This window comes from Bos grunniens, chromosome 21 (genome assembly GCF_055505025.1).
Source record: "Bos grunniens cultivar Pamir isolate PY7600 chromosome 21, Bosgru_T2T1.0, whole genome shotgun sequence".
Taxonomy (NCBI): Eukaryota; Metazoa; Chordata; class Mammalia; order Artiodactyla; family Bovidae; genus Bos; species Bos grunniens.
This window is the reverse complement of record NC_141185.1, coordinates 15,461,304-15,489,179: the sequence shown is the minus strand read 5'-3', so window position 1 is coordinate 15,489,179 and position 27,876 is coordinate 15,461,304. Positions and strand designations below refer to the sequence as shown.

The 27,876-nt window shown below is 45.7% G+C and overlaps 1 protein-coding gene across 2 annotated transcripts; it reads right to left on the bottom strand.

The window, feature by feature from the left end:
* Positions 1 to 1,077: 1,077 nt before the first annotated feature.
* Positions 1,078 to 27,585, bottom strand: TGM7 (transglutaminase 7). Of its 2 annotated transcripts, none has more exons than XM_086363362.1 (13): positions 27,448 to 27,585; positions 13,891 to 14,073; positions 12,780 to 13,025; positions 12,076 to 12,194; positions 10,077 to 10,205; positions 9,818 to 9,995; positions 7,410 to 7,548; positions 5,915 to 6,018; positions 5,238 to 5,480; positions 4,435 to 4,761; positions 3,906 to 4,066; positions 1,723 to 1,856; positions 1,078 to 1,464 (listed from the first exon to the last, which is right to left on the bottom strand). In XM_086363362.1, coding segments are annotated over exons 1-13 (2,124 nt in total). In that variant the 5' UTR covers positions 27,449 to 27,585; the 3' UTR covers positions 1,078 to 1,304. The 2 variants fall into 2 exon arrangements, with proteins under 2 accessions (XP_086219488.1, XP_086219487.1); XM_086363361.1 differs by lacking the exon at positions 27,448 to 27,585 and adding an exon at positions 22,545 to 22,681.
* Between the last annotated feature and the right edge of the window lie 291 nt (positions 27,586 to 27,876).

Sequence of the window (27,876 nt, the reverse complement as noted above, 5' to 3'; positions counted from 1 at the left end):
CAGGACGGTGCTCTCCTTCTCTACATTTCTGGATTTTCTCGGTTTCCCCGCGATGGAGCTTGGTCTAATTGCAATAATAACCTTAGTTTTTATTTTCTTATTGAGATATGATTGACATATAATATTGTATAAGTTTAAGGTGGGCTTCCCTGGTGGCTCAGACGGTAAAGAATCTACCTGCAATGCAGGAGACCCGGGTTCAATCCCTGGGTCGGGAAGATCCCCTGGAGAAGGGAATGGCAACCCACTCCAGTATTCTAGCCTGGGACATCCAAGGACAGAGAGCCTGGTGGGCTACAATCCATAGAGTCAGAAAGACTCGGACACAACTGAGCAACTAACACACACACACACACGTGTAATGATAACTTTCAAAAACACAATGATGGTGGGGAAAGACCAGAAAGGTATGTGGCAAATGTTAGCAGAGATTTCTTTGGGGATGGGGAAGCTATCAGTGATTTTTGTTTCTTTTTCACTTTTCTGTTCTTTCCAAATTATCTAAGATGAGTACACATAGTCTGAAGAACTACAGGAAGAAAATACAAAAGAGTGGCTCCCTATCCTTAAAATAACAAAAACACGCCATATGAATGAAGAGAAGCTGAGAGGAGTCAGTGTGACTTGGAACAGGAAGAAAAGATTCGGGATGGTGAGCGGGTGAGGGCGGGGGAAATACGGGGCCGGGGAATGTGAGGGCCTGTTTAGGGGGGCAGCCTCTACGAAGTGCTTCCCAGTCATCCTGGGACCGCCCTGAGTGGGCCCTGCCTCACCGTCCCCAGGCTCTCAGGCCAGCAGCAGCTTCTGCCTGGTCCCCACAGCTCTGCAGTCCCTGTCCTCCCAGAATCCTCCCAGGTCCCCTCCCCCGGACCTCCCTCCAGCCTCTGCTTGCGGACTTGCTAAGATGATTTAAATGGAGAGACCTAGGATCTAGCATTCCAGAGAGGCTAATTTAGAGGAGATCACATTGCACTCTCTTGTGGCCGGGGCCGTTCTAGGAGAGAGAAGACAGGAAGGGCCCAGCCACAGAGGACCATAAGCAGTAAGTAGCTTGTTAGCACAGAAAAAGAACACGGATGATAAATAAAGTATTTTTGTTGTCTCTTCCCAAGATGCACAGAGCTTCCCTTCGCCCCCAGGTAGGCCAGGAAGAGAACAGTGGAGGAACAAAGATAAAACACACCTCCAGGAGGAGAAGAGAGCAAGGTGGGCCTGCGGGTGGGTAGGGGGGCTGAAAGGGCGTCTGGAGGTGGGGCAGGGAAGGAGCTGGGCAACTAGAGGGCCTGAGGAGGTGAGCGTGAGGCTCAAGGAGCCCTGGCTGCAGCAACAAAGATGTCTTTGTATCCCTTGATCTCTTTGATCTCGTTGCTGCTGACAAGGACTTGGAGCTGGCGGGGTCCGGCTTTGATGGGGTAGAGATCCACTTCAATTTCGATAGTGTGTCCGGCCACCAGAGTCCCAAGGCTGCGGGTCAGAAAGGGCCTGTTAGAGCCTGGAGTAACTGCTGGGGTGAGTGTTCTGGATTCTGCTCTTGGTCAGTAAGCACCTCCCACCCCACCCTACCCCACCCATACCACCTACCAAACTCAACCTTTTCTGGAGGAAGGTGGGAAGGTGGGGGCAAGGAGGCATCATCCAGGAGACTAAGGACCATCCTATGACCCCACGAGACTCCCCTTATCAAAGACCGGCAGGAGACAGGTGGGTGGCCACAGGACTTACTCATTTGATATCTGCCCATTGATGAGGCCACTGCCTTCCAGCACCATTGTGCAGTGACTCAGAGCCACCGAGAGGGTGTTGGTGAGCGAGATGTGGACTCTCAGTGCCTTGCCCACCTCAGCCCTCTCAGACACCTGTGTGGAGAGAAGACAAGGATATCGTGGAGACGTGGCCTCCTTTCTGCACTCGGTTCAGCAAACTCCATCCATCTGTTGACCACCAGGGACTGTGTATTTAGGGGTTAAGATGCTGCAGGGGAGAGAACAGAAGCCCAGGGTATTCGTGGTTATCACATACCCTGGCCTGTCTTAGAAGCTCACAGTACTTCTGGAAGCCACCGCCAATGGGGAATTGGCACCAAGTTGAAATCTATTCCCTCCCCATCATCTAGCTCAGGATGGCAGTTAGATTTCAACTTAAGTGCCAGCTCCAATCTGTTAGTTGTGACTGATAGGAATGCTGTGTTAAAAAGGATCTTAAAAGTATCCTTCACTTAAAAAATAAATATACAAAAAAAAGGATCTTGAGGACAATCCAGAGTCAATGAGAGGCTAATGATTGATTAGTAATGTCTGACACAGGCATGGGATGAGGAAGTGGTGTCACTGTGCCATCCATATGCCACCAATGGCATCATTCTGAGGCCAAGGTCCCAAGAAATGTTAATGGCAGAGCCCAGACCTGACCCAGGTGGCCCAGACCCCAGCCAGGGTCTTTCCCCCACTCTGCTCTGTCTCCACGTACATTAGCAGACCCACTCTGAGTTTTCTCAGGTGTGCATCACACGTGAGGGCTGTGTCATAGGGCAATCACGGCCTTGGTCTGTGAGTGGGAGGCAGGGGTGCCATCCTGCTCACTTCTTGAGCCCCAGTGCCTAGCATAGTGCCAGCCATATGATGGCTATCTGGTGAACGAGTGTTGGACGGAAATGACTCGCCCACCCAGATCCTCCTGGGAGCGTGTTCTGGCTCAGTCAGAGAATCACAGAAAAGGAAGAACACCTTGTGGCTCCCCTGGAACTCAGAGAAAAGAAACGAGTCCTTTGTACCCTAGTGAGCGTGCCAGAGTGGAGCAAGATCAAAACAGCTTTGGTATCCAGCAGAGTCATACAAATCATGCCATGGTTCCTTAGCAATATGCTCAGTCACACCCAATTCTTTGCAGCCCCATGGACTGTAGACTGCCAGGTTTCCTCGGTCCATGGAATTTTCTAAGCAAGAATGCTGGAGTGGGTTGCCATTTCCTACTCTAGACCTTCCCAACCCAGACATTGAACCTGTGTCTCCTGCATTGGCAGGCAGATTCTTTAACACTGAGCCACCTGGGAATCTCCTTCTCACCAACAGGGACCAATTAATAGCCTAGTTGGCATCTGATGTGTTTGCAGTGCATCCTGCTGTAACCAGGGCTCTGTGTGGTGGGCAGGGCCTCATCTCAGCCCCAGGCTTGTGCCTGCTCTTGTGATTCTGCCCACTGTTCCCCCCGCCCCCGGCCCCCGTGGGAGGCTGCCTGATGACCTCACAGCCCAGGAAACTGTCAGGTGGCCAGATGGTCTATGACATGGAGCCACTCGGTTCTCATTCCCATCGGGGTGGAGAGTAGTGTTGACAAATCCTCCAGGTGCACAGTCAGGTGAGGATTAGGCAGTGGGCGACTCTTCCAGGTAAGAGGGGAGAGTGGAGGAAGGAGGCTTCAGAGGAAGGAAAGCCCTGGTAAGAGGAGCTGGGCATCATCCCCGCACTCCTCCACTGACCCTTCCTCCACCTGTGTTCATTCCCTGTGCCATGGCCTCGCCAGCCCCTCAGGCCTCTGAACTGGAGAGGTGGGCTCACCTTTCATTTATTTCCCTCCTCCTTGTCACCCCTGTCTTATCAGGTGACAAGGAATTTGGCCTGAGTCTCTCTCAAAACTGTCTCCTCTCCTCCGACATCCAGACACTGCCTTTCTTGTCTCTTTGCCTTAATTCTTCTCTACAGTGTCTTCTTGTGCATCCTCCATAAAATGTCACCTCCTCTGGGAAGCCTTCCATTTGCACAGAGCACAGAGACCACACCATACTGCACTCTAATCATCCGTTTGGTGTCCAGGGCAGGGACTGTGTCTTGTCAGCTGCTGTACCCCCAGCCCCTGGGTTGGCTGAGTCAGAGACCCCCCGCAGCCCCTTCTCTGTCCAGATGCCTTACCTCAATAGATAAGTGGGGAGGCTCCAGGGAGATATCTTTTAAAACCAGCATGAACCTCCCTGTCTCCTCCACTTTGGCAATGCCAGACACACGAATCAGCTTTTCATCTGTCAGCTTGTTTCTGTAATTGTTGTAAGGTAGCGAGAGCGGCCACTGTATATCTAAGCACAGACAAAATGCATTTTGAGTCCAGGAATGGGTCTCAGAAAGAGAGAAAGTAAAAATGTGTATGTGTGTGAGAGAGAATGAGTGTGCGTCTACATGTGTATGTGTGTGAGAAAGAGAGAGACAGTACTTACCCTCCACCCCAGCCCCCCAAGGTCACTGCTGTGTTTCCCTGGTGGCAGCATCAGAGGTATAGTACCTGGCATTCAACCTCCTGCCAACAGCAGCTTCACTGCCCGATGTATGTGAGAATGAGTGTGTGTGTGTGTGTGTGTGTGTGTGTGTGTGTACACTGCGGGTGACTTGTTCATGGCCCCAAGCTCCCTTCCCTGTAGATGCCATTCCAGGCCTGCCTCATACTCACCCTCCCCAAAGTCCAGGGTCAAGTGCACTTTTTGTCTCCAGAGGGGCTGCCGGGTACCACCATTGTGCAGCAGAGTCTGTGCACAGAAGCCCACCACCAGGTGGATGGGCCCCTGAGGGTGGGCTCTGTCCGCCACCCTCCGGGCATGCAGCTTCAGCAGCAGGTCCTGGCCCCACTCAGGCTTCCTGGTCAGGTGAAGCTGCAGCTGTGCCGGCTGGCCCACAGCGCCCCCAGACCCCAACAGATCTAGGAAGGGTGAAGAGGTCCTCCGCACACCCAGCATTTTCTGGGAGGCCTTCATAAACACAGATCGCTCCTCAGGGGATCCTGACAGAAATGAGAGCCAGGAAAGACATCAGTGGGGAGGATTCAAGAGGAACAATGACCTTCTTAGGGAAACAAGGCTCCCAGAAACTCCCAGACCCCCTCCCAAAGTCCCAACCCCAAGAATAGCTGCTAAAAGAGATGATACAGCCTCACAGCTGAGAACACGGGGACGGGTATTGCTGGCTGCTGGACTCAAACCCTCGCTGCATCCTGGTCCCTTCCCCTCTTGGTGCAGGGCTCTGTCACGTATAGCCCAGGGATATCTCCTTGCCTCATAGAGTTGCCAAAAATTGGGGTTAAATGAGCTCCTGAATATAAGCCCTGGATGCTGTTCTTAGTCGTCTTTTGAGGAGGAGGTAGTTAGGTTAGGTGGTGATGGTTTACACGTGAGAGTCATCTTCAAACCTCTTTGCTGCTGGGCAAGCAAAGGAGGTTACAGCTGCCCCCCTCCCTGAAAACCCTGGGGTCCCAGGCACCTTCTGGGTACTTGTAGGAGCTGGTGATGTTCTGGCGCTGGTCTGACCCTACCATCTTGGTGCTGATTTCCTTCCCGATGGAACTGGTGTTATGGGCCAGGATTTCCTGGGCCTGGCCATCTTTCAGTAGCCAAACGACTTCATCAGCGTTCACCTCGGCATACACAAATGGGGTATCGTAAGGCAGGTGGACCTCCCCTTCCCTGATGGCCTTCACGGAGGCAGGGCCACAGCGAAACAGCCCTGGGCAGGGAACAGGAGTTGTGGACCACTAACTTGGCTGCTGACAGGTGGACTAGGGCCAGTGGGTCGTGGCCACGGGAGGCAGAGGAGGGAGGTGGGATGGGGAGAGGCAGTGGCATCACTGAGCCTCCTCCACAGGGTGCTCTCCAGTTCCCATGAATTCATCTGATGCTCACAGCCACCCTGGGAAGCATCATCCTCACCTTCCCTCCTTTACAGGGGAGCAAATGTCTGAGAGGTACAGTGACTTACTGGCCCACCCAGCCGTCAATGGCAAAGTTAGACCCCTGACCCGAAGTTGTCTCTGCTACAACTTTGGAAAGTGGATGAAGTGGGACAGGCATCGCTCCCTTTCGGCCTCCTGCTCACGGGGTCAGTCACTTTGATTGGCCTCCCCACATAGCCCAGGCCCTTCCACAGTGGTCTTCACTCACCGCTGCTGGTTTGCTGGGGAGTGGGGTCCAGAACCTGCCACCCATTGTATCCTGGAGGGAGATCTTTCCGGATCATCCAGCACTCATTCCAGACATGGAAATTCCTGCAGAAGGCAGTAAGGAGAAAAGGGCTCACATTTTCAGAAGATTTGCCAGGTATCAGACCCTACACTTGGAGAAGGAAATGGCAACCCACTCCAGTGTTCTTGCCTGGAAAATCCCAGGGATGGGGGAGCCTGGTGTGCTGCCGTCTATGGGGTCGCACAGAGTCGGACACGACTGAAGTGACTTAGCAGCAGACCCTACACTGAGTGCTTTATATCATTGTTTCTCCTATTTTTTTTTACATTTGAAAGTAATTTCAAGCTTACAGTAAGTTGCAAGACTAGGATAAACACCACCCATATACCCAGTTCATCTATTGTTAGCATTTTGCTCCATTTGCTTTCGCACTGGCTTTCTTTCAGATGGAGATTTTCTAGAATAGGGATCTTCCTTTACATATTCTTATACAGTTCTCAACTTCATGCATTTAATATTTATACTTTATCTACCTTATTGTCTATATTTCAGTGTTGTCAGTTGACCTAATTATGTCCTTTATGGCATTTGTTTCCACCCAGTGCAGAATCACACATTGCTTTTAGTTGTGCAATACCCTCTGTGTCCTTTGAACTGGAAGAGTTCCTCAGGCTGTTTTTATCACATTGACATTTTGAACATAGTCTTGATTGACTGATTTTTATCAGAGTGGCTCTCATTTTGGACTCACCCGATGTTTCCTCATGATTAGGTTCAGGCTGTGTGTTCACAGACAGAATTCTGCACGAATGTATGTCCTCCCCAGATACACTACTGCTCAATGAGCCAGAGAAGTTTCAGCCCTCGAGGAGCTCAGAGAGGGAGGGAGTGCTAGGGACAGCAGCTAATTCTCATACAAACTCAAAAGGTCTTACCTGGAAACTGGCTGGAAAAGCAAAAACAGGAAATCAGATTTGGGGTAGAAGAGAGGAGAAAGGAACCAGGGGAAGCAACGAGAGATCCAAAAATAAAGGGACACACAGAGACACACACAGATGCCAGCCAGGAGGGAGAGTGGGGCAGGGAGAGGAGAGGTCGAGAGAGATCAGAGTAAGTATGCAGAGACAGCTAGTCCTGGCTTTGCCCTGAGAGAGAAACGGAGAAATGTGCAGACAGACAGAAAGGCTCAATGAAGGAAGAGTAAGATGAGGTCAGTATTCAGAGGGCTCACAATCTGTTCATTTGGTTGCCAACCTCAGAGTACATTAACTCATAGTCTTCTATGTCTGGAATGAGCTTGATGTGAGGATCTGATTAGCCGGAACAGCTTTCTGGCTGAGGACTGGCTGAGCACTGGCAACAATGTATGGGGCAGAAATTCCTTAAGGCCAGAAAGCATTGGGTCAGAAAGCATCAGAATTTTCCTGCCCTACCTGGAACGGAGCAGAGATCTGCAGGAGACAGTGCCCCTTACCATATTTTGTCTCGTTTCTGAGTTGGCAGCATCTCTGCATGTTGGTCATAGTAGGTGTCGATGGTCAAGTTCGCATCCGAGTTGTGTGCAGAACGGAAATTGGAAACAACACGTGTTGGAACACCTAAGCATCTCATTACTAAAGAGAGGAAAAGCATGGGGAATTACCAAATCCATTTCAAGCAGAATCACTGGTCTCAGGTACATACTTTGTCACTTTTAAGCTGGAGGAGAGAAAAAGGCCAAGGTGCTTGCAGATCTGTACCTACACCTCCTTTATCCTCAGAGCACCGCACCCAGGCCCAGAAACCTTGCAGCCTACCTGTGCGATCCATGGTTTCCATTCCACCAGAGAAAGAAATCACTTGAGGCTCTTAAAACAATTTACAACACTTAAAACGATTAACAACTCAATTGATCATTTAGGGCTTTTCCCATTCAGCAGCTTTCCAAACCAAAAACAGAGAACCTAAACATTTGATAATCTGAAAGAAAAGAAAAAAAATGAGACCTGTGCTGTGGTCAGAAGAGAAGCAGTGTGACCTTAAGTAGACGGCTTAACTTCTCTGGGCCTTAGTCCTTAGCTTATATGTAACAAAATGGAGTTGGACCAGATGATTTTCAGTTCTGAAATTCTGGATCTTTAACTCAATTCAAATGAAAGAGTTTGAAAGAGGTAAGAGAGAAATCAGAGTATGGATAGAAGAGCAGGATAGATTTATAGAGATACACAGAAGACATCAGTGACAAAGGAAATCTTGCCTGGACAGTGAGGGAATGACCATCTTCGATAAGACAACAGCACCCTCTTGTGGCTTCTTAGGAATCACAAAGCAGACACTATACCATCGTCCTGGAGAAGGAAATGGCAACCCATTCCTACTGCCACCACCAGACACACCTATCAGGGGCAGATGAAATTAAGCCAAGAGCCAGATGTGACCTTTGAAACCCAGGCCCCCACCTGTACAGGCAAGATGAGGAGTTTAGAGAGAGGTTTATCCCACCCCTAAGGAGCCTGGCATGATGCAGTGCCTGGGGTCATGAACAGTCAGACATGATTTAGCGACTGAACAACAATCCTTCTTAGGAGCAAATGGTGCCCATTGAGGCTGCTGTGGGGATGCCAATGCTTTGAAATGTAAGAGGACTATTGAGATTGGCCAGTCTTTTTGTTTTGATTCATTCAAGAGCCCCAAAGGATACCACCGGTCTGCAATCACCTGTCCACTCCCAGCACAGCTCTTGGGCTTTTCACAAATCTTTGGCAGGGGTGAGAGTCAGACCAGGGCTGCGAGTGGCCGGAGGTAACAGCAGAAGCAGCTCTCCTCTCATGCAAAGGCTGTAGATTCTAGGGCCTGGCAGTGGAGAGGCCCAGACGTGGAGCAAAGATACAGATCCAGACCTTCTCCCTCTCTTCACGGAGTCTAAGGGCCTAAGCCCTCCTCCTTAACTCCTGCCTGATCAGGGACATCCCAGCCTAAGGCAAATCTGGCTGTACTAAGTGCTGGCACTGTGCTGAGCATTTTCCAATGAAAACAAATGAGCACAATGAGGTCAATTGATTTCAGCACTCATATTTAAACTTCTCCGCTGTCTGCAGCACCTGTACATAACTATGAAGCTGTGTTGCCCTTCTCATAAAAGTCTAGAACTTCAGCCCCTGTCTCTGCCCTTCGCATTCTGTGCTCCCTCATTCTCCAACTCAGAGTCAACATATCGGTTCAGTAAACATTTCTCGAGCCTCACAGTGGAACAGGCAGCACTGTACCAGGTACTTCTGCCTCTTGGGGGAGGATAAACAGGCACTACAGTGCTTTCCATCTTTCCCTCATATCCACAGATAATATGATTGATGACTAGGGACTAAATTATAAATAACTGATAAATATATAAAACATGGATGCTCCTTAAGGGTAGTTAACAAAGTAGTAAATCTCTTAATTATAACTCCTCAAGAATCTCTCAGTGGTGTTTGGGAGCCGGCAGCTCTGCCTACAGGTGAGATCAGGTTTTCCCAGATCATCTGCTGGCATCTCAAGCGTCCCCCAACTTGCCCCTGACCCCAGGCTCATCTTGAGCTGAGGAGCCTGAGCTGGTGGCAGAAAGAAGCCACTTTTGCCACCACTTTGGGACCAGAAGCCCATCTATCCAGGTGACCATTCTAATAGTCTAACTGCTCCATCAAGGAGTCTGTGGAGTGACTGCAGCACTTCACTGGATATTGCAGGATTCCCTGAGACTAGCGAGTGTGCTGTTTAAGAGCTGAATATCCACGACTCCTTAGCCGTGGGGCTGTAGACAAGCCACAATTAACCGAGATGAAGTAGAGACAATCCCGCCCGACCTCAGAGGGTTATCATAGTCAATAAGCCAGTCTGCATTCCCACCCCGCCCTCCTCACTCACCCGTACACATCACAGCTGCAAAGACCCAGCACTGCCCGTACTTCACAGGCTGCCCGCCCCTGGCCGCCCACTGCCGCAGAATGGCCACGCTGCCCGTCCACTCCAGGGGGCTGACCCCCCGGGAGTAGTCCTCTCCCCAGTTCCCCTGCAGCACGCCGCTGTCGTCGTTGCTGTTGATCTAAAGAGGACAGACAGATGAGTTTCCGAAGTGCCCGTGCTGGGGACGCTGGGGTGGGGCCGGGGAAGCTTCCGGTCTTACCATGGCGCTCACCACCCTGCAGATGTACACCACGTCGTTCCGCTGCGAGTAGTCTTTGGACGGGTTCTTTAAGAAGTACAGGCTCTTGTTCAGAATCTCAAAGCAGATATCTATGATGTCCTCTTCAAACTTGCCGGGGAAGTCACGGGAGAACAAAGAGAAGAATAAAAACGTCTTCAATTCTGAAGCCAACTCGGTAGCACTGACGTTTAGGGATGATGTATATGTGGTGGGGGTAGGTGCTAAATATCAGACCAGGTCCTGCCTTCAAGGAGCTTATAAGTCAAGTTGGGAATGTGTCAGATTCAGGACTTGAAGAACTAACCTGTGTGTTTCTGAAGGAAAATGAAAATGGAATTTAAAGAGATTAGAGTCAAATGAAAGAAGACTATTGGAGCCGGTGGGCTTGGAAAGACTAAATAGACAGGAAGAGCTCCAGGTAGGGGTGTTCACTTGAGGGCTTTGGGCGCAATGGGTACCAGAGACAGAGGCTCAGAGATGTTCTTTTTGGAGGACTTGTGGGGTTAGGAAACGATCAGATGGATAAATATAAGGCTAGGCATGTGAGGAGTGAGAACAGCATGGAGAGCCTTGAAGTCAGGGAGAGGGTCCAGCATTGATGGTGTGGCACAGAAGACGGTGTAGACCCAGGACATACAACATGTATTTGTACCTGCATCCTAACCCTTTCGGCTATCAAATGCCCTGGTGGTTTTCAAAAAAGTATACAGGTTGTCAGGGAACAGGAAACTGATCTTCCTCAGCAAGGCTCCCTGCTTCCTGCCCCCACCCCACTCTTCCCTCCCAGGGTGTGTGGACAGGGCTGAGATGGCAGTGGGAGGCGGAGGCAAACTATCCTAGCCAAGGCTGGAGGTGGAGAGTAGAAAAGTTGCTCAAAGGTCCCCTGCTGTGTACTCTAACTGGCTAATTGGTGTTATTAAAGAACTGTGTTCATTATTTCAGTTACAATAATGGATTGTGGTTTAATTTTTCAGAGAGTCATCATCTTTTAGAACTGCAGTTGGAAGTATTAGTGAACTAAATGACGTGGTAATTTGCTTCCAAAAAATTCAGTGATGAGGTAGGAGGAATGGGGGAGAATACACCAGGGATCAGCAGTTTTTCTGTAAAAGACCAAATAACTATTTTAGCCTTTGCAGGCCATAGGGTCTCAGTCTCCACACGCAATTCTGCCATTGTGGCGTGAAAGTTATTACAGACGGTACCTCAATCAATGAGCATGCCCGTGTTCCAATAAAAGGGTATTATTAGACAGCGAAGTTTGAACTTCATATAATTTGCACATCACAAAATACAGTCAGCCCTCCGTATCAGTGGGTTCCGCATCCATGGATTCAACCAATAGAATCAAAAATATTAGGGGGAAAAATTCTTGAAAATTCCAAAAAAGCAAAACTTGAATTTGCTGCACAATTCCAGGAGCTATTTACATAGCATTTACATTGTTTTAGGTATTATAAGTATCTAGAGACTTTAAAAGTATATGAGAAGTATATGTGTAGGTTATATGCAAATATTATACTATTCCATTTTATATAAGGGACTTGAGCATGCTTGGTTTTGGTATCTGTGGAGGCGTCCTGAAATCAATGCCCTGAAAATACTAAAGGATGACTGTGTTCTTTTTTTTTTTTTAATGTGTGTTTTTTGGCAGTTTGAAAAGTATGAAAACCATTCTAACCTCTTGGGCCATGCAAAAACAGGCAGTGGGCCACAGGCTATAGTTTGTAAATCCTTGATACAGATGAAACAAGATTCACCACAAATTGATCACCATTGAAGGTAAGAGGTTCATGGAGGTTCATTAGAGTAGCCTGTCTACTTGCATTATGCTTTAAGTTTTTCATACAAAATATTAAAAACTGAGAAGAAAAAGCATTTCCCCTTCCGTCCTTGAGCCTCTCACTCCAGCACTACACACCCTGACTTCTGTTAGTGGTACTTCGCGAGCTAACAGTTGTCTAAGGCCCACTGTTACCTGCCCGTAGTTCCAGGGCCAGGGGGTGATGAATCTTTCATGACCCTTGTAAACAAAGCCATAGTCCATCATGATATACTCCTGCAGCAGCGTTTCACTTGGCAGGTAGACATCGTCCTCTGAGCAGTTAAGAGTAGCAGAGGGGACAAAGCCCCAAACCAAAAAATAAACAGTAATAAAATTAAAAAACAGTAACGACAGTATCTTCCTGGATAATCAGAGAAGCAATGGGTTGATGGCAATAGAAATCAAGACTGGGCTCCTTAAAAGTCTATGTGCTTTTCTAGAGGCCAGCGACATAATCTATACTTTAGAAAAAGATTATCTTCTCTTGGTTTTAAAAGCAGCAAGCTGGTCATAGAGATTTGGAAAATATGGATGACGGAAAGAGGACAATGAAGATCACCCCTTCCCGCTACTGAGACACCCATCATTATATTTTGGTGTAACCTGTCTGCACTTTTTCTGCACATATGTGTAATTAAGATCATATGTGTTCCATTTCCTAGTCGATTTCATTTAACATCAAGCCATGAACTTTTTTATCATCCCATTAAAAATTCTCTGTTAAGGTGATTTTTAGTGAGCACATGGTAACACATTGCATAGATATCCAGCAGTTTATCTTCAGGACTTGCTAAGTAGACCCTCACAGAGCGTTCTCAATCGATCAGTCAGCATTACAACCTGTGAACACGTTATACCTGCACTCCAAGGGTTAAAAAGTAGGATGAAGGTCCCCAGAGGGTGGGTCGTGCTATGACTTGGGCCCTGAGAGATCTCCATCTTCAGAGAGTAGGGACCAATGACTGCACTGGGTGGTGTGAAAAGGGAGACATCGAGCGAGTTGGCATGAACAGTGAAGTCAGAAGCACTCCAGCCCTTGCCTTGTCGGTCTTGGGTGAGCAAGAAGGTGGCTCGGGTTCCCAGCAGCTCCTTGGGTGCTGGTCCTGCGTAGGAGAGAAAGACCCTGAAGTGAGGCTCAAAATCTGTGTGACCTGATTGCCCGGGAACTGGAAGGACCCTTACCTCCTCCCACAACTCGCTAATCCTTTTACCGCCACTAGGTGTCCTCAGACAAACACTTAACATCTGTGTAGTGCTAGTCGTGTCAGACTGTAACCCCATGGACTGTAGCTCACCAGGATCCTCTGTCCATGGGATTTCCCAGGCAAGAATACTGGAGTGGGTAGCCATTCTGTTCTCCAGGGGATCTTCCCGACCCAGGGATCAAACCCAGGTCTGTTGCATTGCAGGCATATTCTTTATTAAGTGCGTGCATGCTAAGTCGCTTCAGTCGTTTCTGAGTCTTTGCAACCCTATGGAGCATAGCCTACCAGGCTCCTCTGTCCATGGAATTATCCAGGCAAGAATACTGGAGTGTGTTGCATGCCCTCCTCCAGGGTATCTTCCCGAGCCAGGGACTGAACCCACGTTTTTTATGTCTCCTGCATTGGCAGGTGGGTTCTTTACCACTACTGTCACCTGGGAAGCCCCTTTACAATGTAGGCCTCAGTGTTTTTTTGTTTTGTTTTTATTCTGTAAAATGGGATCGTAATAGTACCCACCAGAAAGTCTTGTCACGGATTAAATGAGAGAATGTGCGAGATAATGTGCATGAGTTGTTAGCACAGTGCCTGTTGCATATTTAAAAGTTGTCTGTTATTATCACAACCTTAGTTGGCTGAGTCAGCCAGATCTTAAGTGCACTAATAGGGATCTGGGGGGTCCCAGGAGAAGAGAGGGGAGGGTGGTTCAGAAAGCAGGGGCAGGGGCCCTACAGATGAACTTTGTCTTGGGGAGGGGTGGGCTTACCTGTCTCAGCCACAAAGGTGATGGAGTCCTTCTTTGAGTGGAAGGGGCGGTTGAAATGCAGCTGGATGGTGAAGGACTGGCTACGGCGCACGATGAGCCGCTGGAGGCCCATCTCCTGTGTGTGATGCTCCTGGTTGTTCTTGGCGCTCTGCAGGTCGACGGACCTGAGCTCCAAGGCTGCCACTGGGGGGTGAGATGGGGCAAGGGGACAGCTGTGGCTTCCTGGGCTCAGCATCCCCAGTACTTCTCGACATTTCTGTTGCACCTGGCTCTAACTTGGCTATGATTGCTGTCCAGATCTCAGACCCCTCTGCACCCTGCTGCCTAGTTTCAGGACTCAGAGAGCAATTCAGCACCGTGATTCCAGTGACCTCTGAACCTAGCTCAAGAACTGGGGTCCCAGACAACACAACATTTCCAGATAACTGAAACTTAACCCTTGAAGTGCCATCTTGTGGTCTTAATCGCTTTGGTTGACAAGCTTTCTAAAAATTACTCTATTATCCTGATGATAGAAGAAAGAGCATACTAGAATTTTGTATGAATTAAGTCAAAGACAGGCGACTACAGTCCACAGAGTCCCAAAGAGTCAGACACGACTGAGCGACCCACACTTTCTAAGTCAAAGAACTGACTGGAGGCTGGGACCTCAGCTACAGGCAAGTCCCTGCTTTAGGATGTGGGTGCAGCTGGGCACCACAGGGTTATTTACAACTTAATTTCTTACTTCTCAGCCACGTTCCAGGTGGATGAAGACAGTGGCTGCTGCCTAATGTGTATATTTAGTGTATAATCTTAAAAGTCTCATGGCATAATAGGCAAGGTGCAAGACGTCGCCATCTTGGCTGTGAGACCTTGAGCAAGTCACTTAAGGTCCTTGGACATCAGTGTCCTCGGCTGAAAAATGGTGACAATGGTGTGCCCACCTCCTAGGGTTCATGTGGGCATTAAGTGAGGATTCACATGTAAAGGCCTTGGCATGGTGGCAGGTGCAGGGTGAGCGCTCAGGCAGCAGTACTTGCTCTTAGCACTGTTGCCTCGGGTTGTGTTTGCTTCACTGTTTTTGCTGGTGATAAAAACACATTCAGTCCTTTCCCTCCGAGGAGCACATCAGTTATCTTAGTGGTTCTAAACGGGGGAATTTTTGGCCCCTGCAGGACATTTGGCAAAATCTGGAGACGTCTTTGGTTGTCACAACTGGGGGAGAGACTGCTACAGGTGTGTAGTGGGTAGCTACTGGGGATGCTGCCAAACAGCACCCTAAAGGAAAACTCATGTTTGCTCCAGCCAGTTTCTGTGTCGTTTGCAATTTGAACTCTTTTTTCACTAAAGTTCTTTACAATTTCACTAAATGAGTTCACTTTGATGGTTTTAGCCTGTCTTTGTTACCTGGCTGAATTTTTTTGAGTCCTAATTCTTTCACCCAAACACTTTCTCTTGCCATCTGGGAACGGGCGAAACTGTCTTCCAGGTTGTCGTCCGAGTCTTTGGTCATACGATGATTTAGGCATTAAGGGTTAAGTCCAAGGCCAGTGGAGTATTACCGTTGGAGCTTCCTTCCACATTAACACTGAGTCATTGGGAAATACGGGAGCCTGGTGGGCTGCCTTCTCTGGGGTCATACGGAGTCGGACACGACTGAAGCCACTTAGCAGCAGCAGCAGAGATGTTCAGCTAGCTGTGACTACATCTAATTCTTTATGTGAGGAAACTGGATTAGGTGGGGTTTTTTTGTTTTTCTTTTTTTTTTTAGGTGTTTTTAAATTTTCTTCACAGTCTAAAGTCAAATCCAGCTTTCATTTTGTATCTTTCTCACAAATTTGTCAAACATCTGGCTGAAAACAGAACGTGTACAATGCTCCCTTGACCCCCTCTCCTAGTAACAAGCTTTCCTTGAGGCAGATTCAAAGGTGAATCACGGGATCAAATAGTACAAAGTTTTCCAACCTTTTAAATGTAACATAGGTACTTAAATAGTTATATTATTGGAACCAGAAAATTCAGGGCATAATCCAAGACAGATGACTGTGAATAATTAAACAGCATTTTGTAAACATGTCTAACCTATTAGTAGTTTGTGAAATCAATTTAGAGAAATGTGACCAATATTTTTTTAAAGAGTAGAATAGAAAATATCACAATGCATCCTACATTAATTATATTCACTTACTATAATTATGCATTTAGCTCACTGAAGTGTTTTTCATGTCAAGGAGACGGTGACTTCAGAGAACAAAAGGGAGGGCCTTCAAGAGAGCAGGCAAAGAAAGCCAAGAGGATCAACAAGAAGTTCAACAAAACAGGAAATCAAGCAGAATCAATTAGTAAAAAAAACTGTAAAAAAACAACATAGTAACGCCCACAAGGCTGTCTCGCCTTGGCCACCAGCCCACACGGGTTAATGACGAGTAAGATTAGAAGTAAGTCACGGCTGCGTGACTCCTGGTGCTTGACTAACACAAAGACAAGGATATAGAAGGATCAAAATATATCCCCAAGTATTATGAGCCTTAAAGTGAATAGAGACCTTAGAGCAGCTGTGTGCTTGCAGTGAGCTCTGAGGTGCCAACCTCCTGACCTCAGAGACATCAAAACACTTAGACGTCCCAAGTCCCCCTCCGGTCTTGGCTCAGACGTAACCATCACACAGGGACTTTCCTTAACCACTGAACATGATGCCCCATCCCCTGCCCTATGATCATCTGCCATCACAACAGCCTTTTGACTTTCTGCAGAGCACACTTCATAGCATCTAGAATCAGTTTCAGGAAGCAGAAACCTTGGCCATCTTCTCACCCCTGTACGCCTCCCCCATTGCCTAGAAGGAACCATTGTTCCTAATTGCTGATAATTACAGCTGATATTCGCTGAACACTTAGCACATGCTAGGCACTGTGTGAAGCATTTGATGTGTCTGAAATCATTTTTGTTCTCTCAGCCACTCTGGAATGGAGGTGTTCATATTGTCCCTGCCATGCAGCAAGGACACAGCTGGACTCAAACCCCCGTAGGCTGGCTCTAGAGCCTGCCCCCTTAACCTCCACGATCTCCTGCCTTTCCTGGTGGGTGCTTGGAGATGTTTGCGTGGATGGATATGTGTGAAGCACAAGGAGAATAACCTGGCAGGATGACAGCGGGGCTGTAGAGGAGGAGAGAGAGAGGTCATCGAGGGCAGCAGGGCCAGGATGAGGAGTGGCTTGACTCCAGGCTGAGATGCTGCTATTTGCTCAGTAGTAATGTGTGTAACTCTCCCTGATGGGAAGATAAAATGTTCACCTTTCTGAAGGCAGTTTATCAACATTTCTTATGAAATGAAAGGATGCCTTGAAACAAATTCCTTTGATCCACAAATTCTTCTTCTAGAAATTTTTCCTAAGAAAAATCATAATTTGTGTATAAAAGTAAGAACATAAGGATATTCAATGCAACCCAAATATCCTACAAAAAGGATTGGATGTTGTTGTTCAAGTTACTAAGTTGTGTCCAACTCTTTATGATCCCATGGACTGCAGAATGCCGGGCTTCACTGTCCTTCACTATCTATCTCCTGGAGTTTGCTGAAACTCATGTCCATTGAGTCGATGATGCCATCCAACCATCTCATCCTCTGCCACCCTCTTCTTTTGCTTTCAATCTTTCCCAGCATCAGGGTCTTTTCCAATGAGTCAGCTCTTCACATCAGGTGGCCAAAGTAGTGAAGCTTTGGCTTCAGCATCAGTCCTTCCAATGAATATTCAGGGTTGGGTTCCTTTAGGAGGGACTGGTTTGATCTCCCTGCAGTCCAAGGGACTCTCAAGAATCTTCTCCAGCACCAGAGTTTGAGAGTATCATTACTTTGGCACTCAGCCTTCTTTATGATCCAACTCTTACATCCATACATGACTAATGAAAAAACCATAGCTTTGACTAGACAGAACTTTGTTGGCAAAGTGATGTCTCTTCTTATTAAGATGCTTTCTAAGTTTGTCATAGCTTTCCTTCCAAGGAGCAAGTGTCTTTTAATTTCCTGACCACTGTCACTATCCACAGTGATTTTGGAGCCCCCCACAATAAAATCTGTCACTGCTTCCACTTTTTCCCCTTCTATATGCCATAAAGTGAATGTTACATTTTTAGCCAGCTTTTTCAGAATTGAATACGTAAAGTTTATCCCTCTCATCCTAATGTAATCAACAAAAGGACAAAGGATATGGGGAAATAATTCATGCAACTTTAGAAAGCAACACAGAAAATTTTAAAAAAACATTATGTTAACAGATTAACTGCAGGTGGTAAAATTATGGGAAATTTTTCTTTCCTTTGAGTTTTTTTCTGTCAGCCCAGCATTTGCTTTGAACATGTATTCCTTTTGCATTTAAGGAAAAGTATTGCTTTGATTAAAGGGAAGTTTTTGAGGAGTGTCACGATCACAGCTGTGCTTCAGAATTAATCCAGACCAAAGGGAAAGAAGACTAGGCTATGAAGAGCAGTAAGAATTCTATTGCAATAATCTAGGCAAAGGCTAATGAGATCTCGGCAAAGGCATTGGTAGGAAGAACCACCCTGGTGTATGCGAGGGACTGGTGGCCACAGGCATGCAAGCTAGTAAACCTCTGGTGAAATACCTTGACTTCTTGGGCTTCCTAAGGCCTCGGCTAATTTGGATGCAGACTAGGGCAAGTTGAAAGAATCCACTGCCCACAACATCCCAGGCAAGCAGGCTACTAGTAAAGGACTAGAAAGCTCCAGACAGAGGTAGTGAAGGGGACAAGACGGCCCCTGGTACAGTCAGCAGAGGGAGTGGACACCTGCCGTTGAATGTCAGGTGGACTCAGCTCCTTTACTTCTCCTGCCTCTGTCCCTGCTGTTAGTCCAATTCTCCATCAATGTCTTTTCTTTTTCCACTTCTCATTGTTATTGTCAGTTTGGGACTTTGATTAACACTTCATTCTTTTTCATCTCTTGCCTTTTAAGAAATATGAAAGGGCACTTCTGTGTGAGAGCTTACAGAGATTCCAATGTGATGAGATTACTACTGAGCATTTCTGTATAAGGAGGAAAATGTCTCACTACCTAAAGATGCAAGTCCAAATCCTTAGCCAAGCAGTCAAAGCCCTCCACGATGGGGTCCTAACACATGTATCCAGCCTTACCTCCCAATAGCCCATAAATAAACTGGACTTCCCTTGTGTGTATCGTGGCCTCCCAATAGATTGTGCCCAGCTTTACCTCTAGATGCCCCTGCCTCTTCCCAACCTGTGTATGTCTGCATTGTACCCATTCTTCAAGCAAACTCGGCATCCGCTTCCTTGTGAATCCTTCCCTGTTATTTTAGGATGGGGAGCATCTGTAACAAGTTTCATATCTCACTAACATTTACTGAGTGTTATTAAGCACCAGGCTTTACGTGTGTCATGCATTGTCTCCCTCTATTCCTACAACACCCAACAAGATATTACAAATTCCGTATTACGGATGAGCAGACAGAGGATTTGGGAGGTTAAGTAACTTGCCCGGGATCACCTACCTGCTGCTGCTAAGTCGCTTCAGTTGTGTCCGACTCTGTGCAACCCCATAGACGGCAGCCCACCAGGCTCCCCCGTCCCTGGGATTCTCCAGGCAAGAACACTGGAGTAAGGTTGCCATTTCCTTCTCCAATGCATGAAAGTGAAAAGTGAAAGTGAAGTCGCTCAGTCGTGTCCGACTCCTAGCGACCCCATGGATTGCAGCCTACCAGGCTCCTCTGTCCATGGGATTTTCCAGGCAAGAGTACTGGAGTGGGTTGCCACTACCTTCTCCTAGTAAGTAGCAAAATTGTCATTTAAACCTAGACAGTTTGATTGTAGAACCTAGTTCTTAAGTTGGTTTGGAGGTTTTCACTTTTTTTTACTTTCCAAATAAATGACTATTGTGCTTTATTCAAATAAAAACATAACCAACAGACCTGAGAGGAGCAACTCTGGTGGAAGAACTGGGGTGGGGGTTCCCTTGACTGCTCTGTAGAGCCCTATGGGTCTGAAGAACACAGTGGAAACCACAGTCCCTCTTAACCTCCTCATCCTGCAATGCCAGCAAATCAGGGAAGAACAAGCTCTGGCACCCGCCTGGCCTCTTGCCCTGCTCTTCGATTTCTTAGGCTTTGAACCACTTGTCTGTCAGTTAATCATGTACTACCATGTTGTTTCTTTGAAACATTATTTTCATTTAATGGTGTCTACATGATTATATTGTTTGATTGTTTCCACTCCGTACTCAGCAATTCAAATAGCTGCTGGCAGGAGAAAAGTGTTACTTGACTGGCTGTACAAGTAAAATGATTAGGTCTTTTACAGCAAATGTAACAAAGGATGAATATCCATTATATATAAAAGTTGCCATAAATATTAAGAAGTCTTGCTATAATCAGAGAAATGCAAATGAAAACAATAATGAGATTCCATCTTTGATCCATTCAGAAATACTTAAAAGAATAACAGTATATTTTGTGAGGGTATATGGAAATGGGCTGTCTCCTATATTTCATATATGGTGTGAGTATAAATTCATACAGACTTTTTAGAGAAATTTGATTGATACTGAAGGGTAGCAGATTATGCCACCCCGAAATACACCACTTCAGAATAAAGATTATTTTGAGCTGAAGGCAATTGAGAGGCAGCAGATAAAAGAAAAGCTCCCTGCCCTCCCCTATTTGCCTAAAAGCAGAACTTAACTTGTAAAGGTGTCCTCCCTCCCCTGGCTTCCCTGGTGGCTCAGTGCTAAAGAATCTGCCTGCCAGTGCAGGACATGCAAGAGACGCAGGTTCGATCCCTGGGTTGGGAAGATCCCATGGAGCAGGAAATGGCGATCCACTCTGGTATTCTTGCCTGGAAAATTCCAGGGGAACATGGTGGGCTATAGTCCATGGAGTCAAAAAGAGTCAGAAGCAACTGACTGAGCACGCACACTCCCCCTCCCCTCTCTACTAGGAAGGACAGAAGTTAATCACCAGAGACAGCTCTAGACCCTCATCAACCCAGAGATAGCCCCAGAGGAGTCTATATAACAAGGTATTAACTAACCCTTATCTTCCATCAGTTCCCTCCCTTAATTTACCTCCCAACAATCTACTGCCCTAGAAACTCAAAGTCCTTTTCTTTTGTCCTTTCTGTAAAAATGTATGTTCTCTTGTTAATGTGATGTATAAGCCCAAGTTCTCACCACCCCTTGGAGTTACTCATCACAGCATGCTTCTTTGTACATGTGCAGAGCACGTGTTAAGAAACTTCTTTTTTTCTGTTAATCTGTCATTTGCTGATCTAATTTATAGGTCCCCAGCCAACAAGCCTAACTGGGAGAGGGAAAAATGCTAAGTTTTCCCTCCTCTACAAATAGCCATCAAAACTTAAAGTGGATCTTGTATTTGATCCAATAATTCTTCTTTAAGAAATATTTCACATAAGTATTTGTATACATATGCAAAGTTATATTGACAGGGGCAGTATTGTTCATAAGAGAAAAATATTGGAAACAATCTAAATGTCCAGGAATAAGGCATAGTACAAATAAATAAATTTATTAAAGAAATTGTATTTATATGCCCAGAATGGAAAACTATAATTATTTAGACCAATTGATAAACCAATATGTACCAGCCTGCAAAGATTTCTGAGATATATGATTAAGTTTTTTAAAAAGCAAGTCATCAAATAATATATATTATATAATGTTATTGTATAAAACAATTTTATATACCTAGTGTTATTTAAAAGCAGTTAACCAAATTGTTGACAGTTCTTTCCAATGAGGAAGGAGGAGTATTGGGAGTACATTGTACATAAAAGGGGACTTGGGGATTTTTGTCCTAAAATATGAACTTTTTACATTTTATAACAAGCATATGTTTTTGTGTGTATTACTTGTTTAGTTAAAGCATAATATTTTAAAAGATAATATAACATTTTAGGCTTACAGTAATTGGGGATAGCCGAAGGGGGAAATACCCTAGAATTTAGCACTAAAGTACCCTGGAATCTAGCAAAAGAACAAGTCTCTGGAGAAGGCTCTACTAAATTCTGGCTTGTATAAAAATACCGTGTGCATCTCTAATTCCTAATAGTTTATATAATATAGAATTTAGGACACAGCGTTAAGAAATGCACACTCCATCTTATTACCCTCGCCTGGCAGGCTCGGTGTGTCTGTCTGCCAGGCTGACCCGGCCTGCCCGGCCCTGGTCTTCTCAGTCCCAGCAGCAGAGTGGCTGCCGCTCTGAGGGGGCCTGAGCTCAGGGGCCAGGAAAGCTCTCTAAGGAGCAGCTGGACCAGGAGAGGTCTAGGATCCTGGAGGTGGCCCTCCCTCAGCTCCAGAGTCAGCCATGGAAACGACCTCCCAAGTACCAAAGGCACCCTGTGGGCCTCCTCAGACCTTCCAAAGTCATTCCAGTCCCAGGATGTTAAAGAAAAGATTGTCCATAGCTTCAAGGTTAAGCTGAATCCATGCAGAAGGAAAGGAATGACTGTATGATTGTGCCAAGGTCTGATCAAAGGTGAGGAACTAGGAGGAAGGGGGCAGATTGCACAACAAAGTAACAGCATCAGTTCAGGGTCTCCTGTCTCTGCTGTTCTCCTCCCCTCTCCAGATGTCTCCTTTCCCTGGACTTAGCGCCTCAGAAAAGTTAGATTCCCAGTACTCACCCTCATCCATCTCCCTCCTTCTGTCAGCCAAGGCCCTTCAACGAATCAGCATTAAGACTCTAGACCAAATTGCCTCTCTAAGCATTTAGTCATCTCACTAGAACCTTTCCCTCCGTCCTGAGGCGGGCGGGGCTACAATTTCCTCCTCCTCCTCCTAGTACTCCTCCCGTTCTTAGGTTTCCCGTTGTTCCGGGTACATCTTAGCTTAAGGAAGAGCGCTTCTGTCGAAAGCCTTTTTTAGGATTGCTGAGGGATTTGTTTCTGAGGTCTCCTTTTTAAGCTGAGAAGATTCCACATGGAAGGCAAGGCGTGGTTTGGATCTGGCATTTTCTGCCTTTGTCACTTCAAGGCTTGGGACCCAATTCACTCTAAGTCAAGGAGAGAGATGAGGAAGGAAGGAGCTACCCTCTGGAAGGTTATTCACGAATAGCCATAGGACCAGAGAACTTTGCATATTGTATCTTTAACGAGTATATTAAAATGGTGAATTATTGTGCTATTGGTTAAAAGTGAAGCTGACAAACTCTCCAAGAATAAGGGGGAATGCCTATAATACAAGGTTAACTGGAAGGAAAAAGCAGGATAGAAACAATGCAGCTTATTCCAATGTTGTAAAAACTGTTGTTTGTGCAGGTGGACTCATTTTTAAAAGACAGAAGTAAATACCATAAACTGCTCTTTTGTGAGAGCAGATTGTGAATGATTGTGATTTCTACTTGAGATGATTTATACTTTTCTTAATTAAACAAATCCACAGTTCGAGGGTAGGGCTTCCCTAGTGGCTCAAATGGTAAAGAATCTGCTTGCAATGCAGGAGACCCAGGTTTGATCCTTGGGTTGAGAAGATCCCCTGGAGAAGGGAATGGCTACCCACTCCAGTATTCTTGCCTGGAGAATTCTGTGGACAGAGGAGCCTGGCAGGCTACAGCCCTTGGGGTCGTAAAAAGTCAGATGCAAATGAGTGACCAGTGCACACACACAGTGCAAGGGTAAGACGTTTTAATAAGGGAGGGAAATTTTTCTTTTTTTTTTTTGCTGCACCCCTCAGTGTGTGGGACCTTAGTTTCCTGGCCAGGGATTAAACCCATGTCCGCTGAAGTGCAAACACAGAATCTTAACCACTGGACCACCAGGAACATCCCAGGAAAAAAAAATTTTTTTTGTTGTTTTTTTAAAGAAAAAGTGAGAAAAGTAGAAGGAGGACCATGGCTGGAGATCTGGGCCTGAGTATTCAGCCAGACTGACAGTTTAAAGAGAGAAGCAGAAGCATCCAGTCAACAATCCTGGAGGAAGTATTTGGTTTGGTAAAATAATAGTGCTGCAGAGAAAACAGAAAGACATTTACATATTTACTGATCATTGTCCAAGGTGTGTAGGAGGCGCCTAATTGTCTGGGTTAATCTGTGTGATTCATCACACATTTCTGTGCTTATTACAACGAAAGCTTTCTGTCATATCCTTTGCCTTTTTAAAATGTGTTGAGTGTATTTAAGGAAATGGTCCTAGTTGGATACACTGGACTCACTCGTGTTGGAGGGCGGTATACATTTTGGTAAATTTCCTTCTCGTTATTTTGTCTATGCTGAGGTGGTTTGTTTTTTTCCCATAGTTGCAGTCATCCTGTATTTTAAGATAGAACTTGTTTAAAGTGATCATTTCCATATAAGACAATTTGCCATTCTACTTGAAAATATGGCCTTAAACAATATAATGACTTTTGCCTTGTAAAATAAGCTTTTATACTTTTAAAACTTATTTGTTTATTATTTATTCAAACCCTTCAATTCTTATTTGGGGGCTTATATGGGAAAAGAGGTTCTCCTAAAATAACTATAATATTTTTATCCAGGTTAACCAAACAAATTCCATTTTGTCAATCCTGTTGGCCCCATTAAGACTGAGTTTCCCAATTTCCAGTACTATTTTCCTTCCCTCCTTCCTTCATTTTTATAAAAATTGATGACTGTGATGTTGATGGAACCATGTTAGTAGTTTTGAGGCACACAAAGGTAGTAAAAGCTGATCTTTAACCTCTTGTTTAATATGTTAGTGGAGATAAAACACACACAAATATTCTCTACAGAGGACCCTTCCCTGAGTAGCAGGGTCAGAACCATGGGGGTCTTTTAGGGAGGAGCTCAGGAAAGGCTTTGTGATATGTGAGCAGCCACTGGTCATGAAGGATGAAGAGGATTTAAGAAAAACAGAGAGAGAGAGAGAGAGATGGTAGGAAAAAGAATTTCCAGGCCAAAGGCACAGCTTGAACAAAGGAGGAAAATGGGGAAAGCTAGGGCTTCTTCTGAAACTGGCATGGGAATTGTCTGCATCGACCAACGAGAATCAAAGCAAAGGGTCAGAGGCTTGGAGTTTCAAAATTGTTAAAAAAAAAAAAAAAAAAAGCTGTTTTTCCTTCACTGCTTTAGAAATTAGAGTTTTATAGATGCTGGTGATTAGTTTTAAAACTTGAACATCCCACATCAAATTGAGCTCTTGATTACTCCCAGCCTTATTTATTACACTAAACCTTGGTTCTTGACCAACTCCATAAACCTGTCAGCTTCTTCATTCTTTTTTTTAATTGAAGTATCATTGATTTACAATGTTGTGTTAATTTCTGCTGTACAGCAAAGTGACTCTGCTATACATACATACATACACATTCTTTTTTCTATTATTTTCCATTATGCTTTATCCCAGGATATTAAATGTAGTTCCCACACCAGCCTCTTATATGTGCTTGCCACCCCACCTGGAATGTAGCTAGGTAACTATATCGGGCAACTAATTTTTAATTAGGTTATAATCAATTGATTAAGTTATGATCAATGTTCATTACAGTTTTTATGGCCCAGCAATACCACTCCTGCAAATATATCTGGACAAAACTTTAATTCAAAAAGATACATGCACCCCTGTGTTCATAGCAGCACCTTTCACAATAGCCGAACCGTGGAAGCAACCTCAATGTCCATCGACAGATGAATGGAGAAAGATGTGGTACATATATACAACGCAATACTGCTCAGTCATACAAAAGAACAAACTAATGCCATCTGTAGAAACATGGATGCAACTAGAGAGTGTCATACGAAATGAAGTAAGTTAGAAGGAGAAAGACAATATCGTCTGATATCACTTAGATGTGGAATCTAAAACACGGCACAGATGAACTTCTCTACGAAACAGAAGCAGACTCACATAGAACAGACTCGTGCTTGCCTAGGAGGAGGGAGGAAGGACCGGGATGGAGCAGGAGTTTGGGGTTGGCAAGTGCAAACTATTATACAGAGAATGGATAAACAATGAGGTCCTCTGTAGGGACCTAATGGAGCACAGGGAGCTATATGCAGTCTCCTGTGATAAACCGTAATGGAAAAGAGTATTAAAAAGAATGTATATAGGTGTACAACTGAGTCACTTTACTGTACGGCAGAGATCGGCACAACACTGTGAATCAACTATACTTCAATTAAAAAATACTCATGGTTTTGCAAATCATGTTCTTTGACCATATTATATTCTGTTTATAGATTTTTTTTTCCCCCTTAAAGACTACACAGTCAAGTTTTACATTTAGTTTCAAGGGGGGAAAAGCCCTTTAAACATAGAATCGTTTCTGTGTTGATTAAAGACTAACCTCTATTAGGGTTAATCCACTCGATTTGTCCTACAAGACAGCAAGCTCTGAGATCTTTAACTCTAAAATAAATACAGACACATTATAATCCTCTCGTGGTTCCACACCCTTAATATGTGTTTACTGGGTTCTCCACTTGAAAATCCTGCAGTCACTTCAGATTCAGTATCTTCAAAATTGAACTCGTTAGCCCCACCCATCCCCCAGAAATTCATATAATTTCTTACTCATCTTTGTAAATATTACAAAATTTCGTTAGTTGTTTGGAACCTTCTATTTGAAGGTCTTGTGACCAAATAGAGAGAACAGAGGTGTCTGAATTAGGGAACCTGGTTTAGGATACTGCTTTAGCGCTTCTGAGATTGTTTGGCTTTATTGAACCTTGATCAAGGAAGTACTGATGAGAGCTTCAGCCCTGTGTAAAATGGGGTTGAGAGTAGTGCTCAGTTCATGGAGTTCTTTTGAGAATCAAAGGGATAGTGTTTGTGGAAGTGTTAAAGTGCTCTCCAAACATTAGCCCGTTTCACTGATAATAGTAATATTTATGATCCTTCAGATTGTGCGATTCATGTTGCGTGAAAGACCATGTGTCAAGATCTGTTGTTAAGATACTCAAGAAGACATTCATGACAACAGAGAAATTGTCACAGCCAAGTCCAGCCTCTCAATCTCAGTCTTGTCAGTACTCCTGGCTAGATTATTCTCAGGGGAACTGAGGAAACCACGGATAAGTGAACTGATTGGATCATACCCTTGCCTCACACTTGTCACTGGTTTGCATTGCTCCCCACATTCTGCCACCACATTCACCCTGACCACATCTCCATCTGTATTGCCCTCAGTTCTACCTCTGATTTCTGATTTTTTTGGTGGTTTGCCCAATTCCCAAATGAAAGTCTTTCTCTAAGCCATACCCTTCTCTGGTCACACTTTCTACCCGCTGTCTAGGTCTCAGCAAAAATGTCAGTCCCCACAGAAGCTTTTTCTAACTAGCTGAGGCCCCACATTTACTCTCTTAGAACTCTTGGATTCTTCTTCACAGCACTGATCACACTCTGAATTCGTCTCCCCACTAGACTTTTCTGTCTTTCTGTGTGTCATCCGGATGATCCTACCTGATCCGACTAAGCCCTCTACAAAATAGCATTTTCTATGCTATCTGAATTAAAACAAACACCAGTCCTTTCCCTATGAAATCAGCAGGAAGTCGAGAAATTCCTGGGATCCCCTCCCCATAAGTCCTAGAGCATCCCCAGGGTTGCTTACTGTTTTCCAGAAATCCTCCTGCTCTCCTGACAGCTGCTGCCTGCTTGAAGACTAGGAACTCAGCCTCACTCTTTTCAAGGATAAGTTAGCTGGCTCTGCCAGGCTAGAGGCTCTTGACCAACTCCATAAACCTGGAGGATGGCAAAGGCCTTCAGTTATAAGGCAGGGAGGGTGGGGAAGGAGGGCTTAGTGAAATCAGCCACACCTACCTGGGATCACTTCCTGAACCCCTGCTGCTGAGTCTGGGTTTCTATCCAGACAGCCCCTTCCTGGTAATGAGCTGCACCTGTCTTGTCCTCACTTGCCTATCTGATCTCAGTCTGGACCACCCCCGGCCATCAAACTTGTTCTAATAACAACTAAACATCCAAGGGGAGTTAGTCATAGTTGGTCCCTGGGTACCTTTCTTTCCAGGATCTTCTCTTGCCC